The 8,082-nt window shown below is 44.0% G+C and overlaps 1 protein-coding gene across 1 annotated transcript in view; it reads right to left on the reverse strand.

The window, feature by feature from the left end:
• Positions 1-7,962, reverse strand: part of LOC131591755 (F-box DNA helicase 1-like) — a 34,160-nt gene extending 26,198 nt beyond the window's left edge. The window contains exons 1-5 of the mRNA XM_058862779.1: positions 7,925-7,962; positions 5,334-5,508; positions 2,372-2,829; positions 803-933; positions 11-140 (exon numbers count right to left, since the gene is read on the reverse strand). Coding sequence (XP_058718762.1) covers positions 11-140; positions 803-933; positions 2,372-2,829; positions 5,334-5,487 — 873 coding nt within the window. The 5' untranslated portion in view covers positions 5,488-5,508; positions 7,925-7,962. The remainder of the gene's footprint in view (positions 1-10; positions 141-802; positions 934-2,371; positions 2,830-5,333; positions 5,509-7,924) is intronic.
• Positions 7,963-8,082: the final 120 nt, after the last annotated feature.

The following is an 8,082-nucleotide window of genomic DNA, read 5'->3' on the forward strand; positions in this document are numbered from 1 at the left end:
TGAAACTCACCCCAGGCTTGCTGAGTAAATCAGGGAATTTGTTGTGGACGCAGATTTGAGCCTTTGGGAAGAGGGGATGACTTCCCAAAATCCGGTGAAGAGCGTTGGGATCCACCTTGGCTCCCTTGGATGCCACCAACCTGCACGGGAGGAATAACGAGGGATTTACTCTCCAAGGAAATTTTGGCTCATCCAAAGCACCCCCAGAGTGGCTGGAGGAGTTTCATTAATCCCTGCCGTGTTTTTCATGGAATTTCAAGCAGTTGGATTAAGGATTTCCAGCTTGTTCCTACGCCAGGAAAAGAATTCCCGGTTTTTGGAATAAATTTCTGCAGGCTGGAATTTCTGTCTCCAAGTCTCCTTTAGGGCTGGAGAATTCCTGGAGGGGCTGGAGAATTCCTGAGGGAGATGGGAAGGGGCCGGAGAATTCCTGAGGGAGATGGGAAGGGGCTGGAGAATTCCTGAGGGATCTGGGAAGGGTCTGGAGAATTCCTGAGGGAGATGGGAAGGGGTTGGAGAATTCCTGGAGGGGCTGGAGAATTCCTGAGGGAGCTGGGAAGGGGCTGGAGAATTCCTGAGGGAGCTGGGAAGGGGCTGGAGAATTCCTGAGGAAGTTGGGAAGGGGCTGGAGAATTCCTGAGGAATTCCTAAGGAAAAGGAAAATTTTCCTCCTCTTTTCAGCGTTTTTTCCTATCAAAATCCCTTCTCCTCCTCCATTTTCCCGCACATTTCCCGCCTGTTTAGGGAATTCCCGGGGAAAAAAATTCCCAAAGGGTGGAAAAAAAAGAGGATTTGGGCTCACCTGACCAGCCCCAGGACACATTCCTGGTTTTCCTTGGTGATGGAAAATTCCTGCAGGATTTGCTCCACCCCCTGCAGGGCCGAGCGCTCCCCCTTCAGGTAGCGGTGGTAGAGCTTTTTCCATGGAATAAACTGGAATGGGAAGCAGGAAAACCGCGGGATTCACCGCTGGGAATTCCAGGATTGGATTCCCAAAGAAATGGGGTTTGGAAAGGGAGCTTGGGAGGGGAGATGGGGAAAGGGGGAAAAATGGGGGGAAATGAGGGAAAAAGGGGGGAAATTGGGGGGAAAATGTGGGAAAAAACTGGGGGAAAGAGGGAAAAATGGGGGGAAATGGGGGAAAATGGGGGAAAATGGGGGGAAAAAAGGGGGGAAAAGGGAGAAAAAGGGGGTTAAAGGGGGAAAAATGGGGGAAAATGGGGAAAAAAGGGGGAAAATTGGGGGAAAATGTGGGAAAAAACAGGGGAAAGGGAAAAACGGGGGGAAGGGGGAAAAATGGGGAAAATGGGGGGAAAAGGGTGGGAAAAGTGGGGGAAGGGGGAAAAAGGGGGAAAAGGGGGGAAAAGAGGGGAAAATGGGGGGAAATGAGGGAAAAAGGGGGAAAATTTGGAGAAAAATGTGGGAAAAAACGGGGAAAGGGGGGAAAATGGGAGGAAGGGGGGCAAAAGGGAAGAAAAAAGGGGAAAAGGGGGCATAAGGGAGGAAAAGGGGGGAAAAGGGGAGAAAAGGGGGGAAAAGGGGGGAAAAGGGGGGAAAAGGGGGGAAAAGGGGGGAAAAGGGGGGAAAAGGGGGGAAAAGGGGGGAAAAGGGGGGAAAAGGGGGGAAAAGGGAAGAAAAAAGGGGAAAAGGGGGGAAAAAGGGGGGAAAAAGGGGGGAAAAAGGGGGGAAAAAGGGGGGAAAAAGGGGAGGGAAAGGAGGGAAAAGAGGGGGAAAATGGGAGAAAATGTGGGAAAAAAACAGGGGGAAAGGGGGAAAATGGGGGAAGGGGGGAAAAATGGGGAAAATGGGGGAAAAAATGGGGGGAAGGAGGGCAAAAGGGGGAAAAAAAGGGGAAGAGGGGGAAAAAGGGGGAAAAAGGAGGTTAAAGGGGGAAAAATGGGGAAAATGGGGGGAAAGGAGGGAGATTTCATGGAATCTTCCAGATTTTTAGGAAAAAAGGCTGAAGGGAAAAAAGGAAAAGGGAGATTTCATGGAATCTTCCAGATTTTTACTAAAAAAGGCTGAAGGGAAATCAGCAGAAGGGAAATTTTATGGAATCTTTCGGGAAAAAGGCCAAAGGGAAAACAGGAGAAGGGGAATTTCATGGAATCTTCCAGATTTTTATGAAAAAAGGCTGAAAGAAAAACAGGGAAAGGGAGATTTTATGGAATCTTCCAGATTTTTTCCCACGGATGAGAAGGAATCTTGCTCCGATACCCAATTTTGGATATGGGGCAGCAATTTTTAGTCCAAAAATTCCAAAAAAAAAAAGCCAGGAAACCTAAAAATTCATGGATTGTGGGAAGAAGGATGGGATTTAAAGGATCAAAGAGAAGCAGATCCCATGGGATTATTCCAGAACGTTCCTCACCAGCGGATCCCGGATAATTTCCCGCCAGGAATGACAGACCAGGCTCAGGTTCTGGTACAGATCCAGCACCGGCAGGAGAGCAAAAATATTCCTGAGGATTTCAGTGGGAAGAGAATCCATGGATCCCTGAGGGAATTCCCAGTTCCGAGTGCCCAGGAGGCCGTAGTGGGGATCGGGAAGAGGCTCCACTTCCAGCTCTTCCCATTCCTGCTGGAGGAGTTCGGGAATTTTCTCCTGGGGTTCATCCCAAAGATCCAGCTCTGGGGTGGGAATTCCTGAGGGTGCAGAGGGAAGAGGTCTTTTCCTGGAATGTGCAGCTGGAGGTGGCACGGAGAGCTGGGAATGCTGGAAAAGGCAGGAATCTGGAGGAGAAGGGGAACAGGGATCCGACGGATCCTCCTCGATCCCGCGGCTCCGGATCCCGCAGAAATCCAGGATGCTCCTCTGCCGGCCGGGGGCTGCACGGGGGGAAAGAGGGAATGAATTCCATGGGAATCAGGAGAGGAATTCCATAGAAATTGGGGAATGAATTCCATGGAAATCAGGGGAGGAATTCCATGGAAATCGGGGAAATAATTTAATGGAAATCAGGAATTAATTCCAGGGAAATCAGGGGAGGAATTCCAAGGAAATCAGGGGAGGAATTCCAAGGAAATCAGGGGATGGATTCCATGGAAATCAGGGGATGGATTCCATGGAAATCAGGAATTAATTCCAAGGAAATCAGGGGATGGATTCCATCAAAAGCAGGGGATGAATTCCATGGAAATCAGGGAAGGAATTCCATGGAAATCCGGGAATGAATTCCATGGAAATCAGGGGAGGAATTCCATGGAAATCGGGGAAATAATTTAATGGAAATCAGGAATTAATTCCAGGGAAATCAGGGGAGGAATTCCAAGGAAATCAGGGGAGGAATTCCAAGGAAATCAGGGGAGGAATTCCATGGAAATCAGGATTTAATTCCAAGGAAATCAGGGGATGGATTCCATGGAAATCAGGAATTAATTCCATGGAAAGCAGGGGAGGAATTCCATGGGAATCAGGGGAGGAATTCCATGGGAATCAGGGGAATGAATTCTGTGGAAAAATGGGAATGAATTCCACGGAAATTGGGGAATGAATTCCATGGAAATCAGGGGAGGAATTTCATGGAAATCAGGGAATGAATTCCATAGAAATCAGAAATTAATTCCATGTAAATCAGAGGATGAATTCCGTGGAAATTGGGGAATGAATTCAGTGAAAAAACAGGAATGAATTCCATGGAAATCAGGGGAGGAATTCTATGGAAATCAGGGGATGAATTCCATGGAAATCGGGGAAATAATTTAATGGAAATCAGGAATTAATTCCATGGAAATCACGGGATGAATTCCACAAAAATAAAGTGAAATTAAAATAAAATAAAATAAGTAAAATAAAATAAAGTAAAATAAAATAAAATATAAAATAAAATATAACATAATAAAATAGAATAACATAAAACAGAAATAAAATAAAATAATAAAAAAGAAAATGAAAAATAAAAATTCAATTAAAATCTGAAGGAAATAAAATATCATTATAATAAGCAAAATAATATAAAAATAAAAATATGAAACCCATGAAAATAAATAAGGTCAAATAACATAAAAATAATAAAATCAAACAAAATAAAATTGAAAAAAAAAATGAAAATTGAAAAAATATTAAAAATGAAAATAAAAATTTAATGAAAATCTGATATAAAACAAAAAAATTATATCAGCTTAAAACAAATTCAAGTAAAATTTTAAAATAAAAAGGAAAAAGAAAATAAAAAGTAAAACTTTTTTCGAAATCTCATATAAAACAAATAAAACAAAATGAAAATAAATAATATAAAAAGAAAACCATAAAAAGTATAAAAATAATGGAAAATAACATAAATAAATAATAAAACCTAATCAAATAAAATTTAAAAATACTTAAAAATAAAAATTAAATTAAAACCTGAAGGCTCTCCCTTCCCTTTCCCTCTCTTTCCCATCCCCATTTCCCAGAAAAATCCCTCGGGATGGATTTGGAGCCTCCCAAATCCCAGAATCCCGGAATGCTTTGGGATGGGATCCAGGGACCTTCAATCCCATCCCATTCCAATCCCACCATCCCAGGCTGCTCCAACCCTTCCTTGGCCATTCCCGGGATCCAGGGGCAGCCACAATTTGTTTTACATGTGAGGATTTCCTCAAGGGATTTTTAAATTGTTGGAATTTTTTAGGGATTTTCCTAATTTTTCCTATTTTTTTTAGGGATTTTCCTAGGGATTTTAGGGATTTTTTCATTCCTTTCCTACTCAGCAATTGGAATTTTTTCCCTGTTTTTTAGTGGATGGGCCAATGTCAAACTGACCCATGAGCAGCAGAGAATTTTGAATCATAAAATCGAGCCTGGGCAGACAGTGAAAATCATGGCATTTGCAGGTATGAGCCCAAAAGATAGAAAATAAATATAAAAATATATAAAATATTATATATATCTCACATATATTATATATAATATATATATAAAAGTAGATAAAAATATATAAATATAAAATATATATCTCACATGTATTATATAATATCTATACATAAAAGATATATTACATATATTATATACAATACATATAATATATATAAAATACATATAAAAGTATATCTAAAAACATATATAAATATAAAATATATCCCATTCCAATCCCACCATCCCAGGCTGCTCCAACCCTTCCTTGGCCATTCCCAAGATTTGGGGCAGCCACAGCTGCTCTGGGAATTCCCAAATCCCACCCCAAATTCCCCTTTTCCAATCTGGAGCCATTCCCTGGCTCCTGCCCCTCCAGGCCTTTCCCAAATTCCAGCTCTCCTGGATCCCCTTTATCTCCTGGAATGTGCTGGGAGCTCTCCCTGGATTCCAGAACATTCCCAGCTGCCTCTGGAGCATCCCAGAATTCCAGTGGTACCTGTGGAGCGTCTCCGAGGGCGCGGGATGGGACGAAGGCCGCGGATTCCTCGCTCCAGGCTCCGCGGCTCCCGCAACGCCGACGGAACCTCGGAGCTCTCGGCCAGAGCTCGGCATTCCAGAGCCGTCAGGTGCCTCCTCTTGGATCTCCTCATCCCAACTTCCACATGGAAAAACTGGAAAGGAAAAGATTCCCTAAAGTGAAAATTCCAAGGGAAAATCCCACCCCAAATTCCAAGGGAGAGGGAGCGAGGACGGGGAATCCGTGCTGAAAAATGGGATTTTCCCTGCGGGAACTCGGAGGGGCCTCGGTGTTCCAGCACGGAGGGATGGATGGGTTGGGAATTTGGGAAAGAATTCCTGGCTGGGTTGGAATTCCCGGAGCAGCTGTGGCTGCCCCTGGATCCCGGGAATGGCCAAGGAAGGGTTGGAGCAGCCTGGGATGGTGGGATTGGAATGGGATGGGATTGAAGGTCCCTGGATCCCATCCCAAAGCATTCCGGGATTCTGGGATTTGGGAGGCTCCAAATCCATCCCGAGGGATTTTTCTGGGAAATGGGGATGGGAAAGAGAGGGAAAGGGAAGGGAGAGCCTTGGTGGCTTCCTGAGATTGCAAGGGAAGGATAAAAAAACCACCAAAAACAGAAAGCCAAAAATCCTGGCAAAACTCCCCCAAAATCCTGGCAAAAAAACCCAAAAAACTCAAAATCCTGGCAAAAAAAAACCAACACAAAAAACCCCAAAATCCTCTAAAAAAAACCAAAAAGCCAAAAATCCTGGCAAAAAACCCCAAAAAACTCAAAATCCTGGCAAAAAAAAACCCAACACAAAACCCCCCAAAATCCTGTAAAAAAACCCAAAAACAAAAAGCCAAAAATCCTGGCAAAAAAAAACCCAACAAAATCCTGGCAAAAAAAAACCCAAAATCCTGGCAAAAAAACCCCAAAATCCTCTTAAAAAAAAGAAAAACAGAAAGCCAAAAATCCTGGCAAAAAAACCCCAAATCCTGGCAAATAAAAAAACCTAAATCCTGGCAAAAACCCCAAAAAACTCAAAATCCTGGCAAAAAAAAACCAACACAAAACCCCCCAAAATCCTGGCAAAAAAAACCCAAAATCCTGTAAAAAAAAAAAAAAAAAACAAAAACAGAAAGCCAAAAATCCTGGCAAAAAATACCCAAAATCCTGGCAAAAAACCCCTAAAATCCTGACAAAAAACCCCCAAACCCCCAAAATCCTGGCAGCTTTTCCAGCTTTTTTTCCAGCACCACCTGGAGGAAGCAGCTCCAACTTTGGGAACTCAAAGTGACTCCAAAGGAGCCTCAATCCCATGGGAAAAACCACAAGGATTTTCCCCAGGAAAGCAAAATCCACTTTCAACCACCCAAAATGAGCCTTTCCCACTTTCCGAACCAGATCTGAGCTGGGATCATCTGATTTTCCAGGAATTCTCCAGGAATTCTCCAGGAATTCTCCAGGAAATTTCACCCCTTTGCAGTTTAGGAGCGGCACAAAATTACTCAGGGAATTATTCCCATAAAATTATCCAACTTTCCTTGGAATAGGCACAAACTCCTCTCCTCTAGCCAGAAAAAAATGTAATTTTTTCCCCCCAAAAAACGCTCAGGAAAGAGAATTTTTGGGATATTTTTAGGAAATTTTTGGGATATTTTTAGGAAATTTTTGGGATATTTTTAGGAAATTTTTGGGATATTTTTAGGAAATTTTTGGGAAAGAATCCAAAAGCGGCAGGAATTGCTGTTTCTGCCAGGATCAGCAGTTTTGTTTCTGCTTCCTTTAATTTATTTCTATTTTAAAATTTTGCAGTAGCCACAAAAAAAACCCGCTCTATTTTGGATTGGATCCTCACAGGGCAGAATCCAAGGATCAGCCGGGTTATTCCTTGGGATAATGCTGGGATTTAATGATTTTAGGGATTTTTTTTTTCCCCCCAACCTGAACGATTTTATGGATACGCTGCTTCTTCTGCTTCCTTTAATTAATTTATTTTTATTTTAAAAGTTTGCAGCGGCTCGATTTCATCAAAATACGGAAAATAAAAGGAAATGAAAGGAAAATAAAAACCCAAACCCCAAGAAAATCCCGTGGATTTTGGGAATGCGGAGGCTTTGGCAGTGCTGAGGGAATGCTTGGATTTGATCACCGATTTATTTCGAAAGGATCCGAGGACGGGGAAGGGAAAGCTCCACAGGGACGAGAAATATTTGGCAAAAAGTTGTTCCCAAATTTTCCCTCAGAAGGTTCTTTCCAAACGCCTTAAACCCCCTCATTCCCAATCCCGCAATTCCAAGGATTCCCCCATTCCCAAGGCTCCCCTCACGCCAGAGGAGCCGCCGCTCCCAAGGTCCCCTCCATGCCCCGCAGCGCCAAAAGACCCTTGAATATCAATCCCCCGCCATTGCCGAGGATCCCTCTCAGTGGCAATCCCAATTCCAAGGATTCCCTCATTCCCAAAAGCCTCCACATTCCCAAAGAAACCCTATTTCCAAGGAAAACCCTTCCCGCCCCCCCCCCCGGGTGCCCAAAAATGGTCGCGCCCTCTCCCCCCCCCCCTCCCCCCACCTCACCTCACCCGCTCCCACCGCTCCAGGCCCCGCGAGCACCGCTGGCCCCGCCCCCTCCCAGCCGACCAATCAGAGACCGGAGCCGCGCCCGCCGCTGTCCAATGGCGTTGCACATCCGGGTTGGGCGGGGTTTATTTACAGCGCTCCTTGTGATGACGTAATGTTC

Source organism: Poecile atricapillus, chromosome W (assembly GCF_030490865.1).
Source record: "Poecile atricapillus isolate bPoeAtr1 chromosome W, bPoeAtr1.hap1, whole genome shotgun sequence".
NCBI classification, from domain to species: Eukaryota; Metazoa; Chordata; class Aves; order Passeriformes; family Paridae; genus Poecile; species Poecile atricapillus.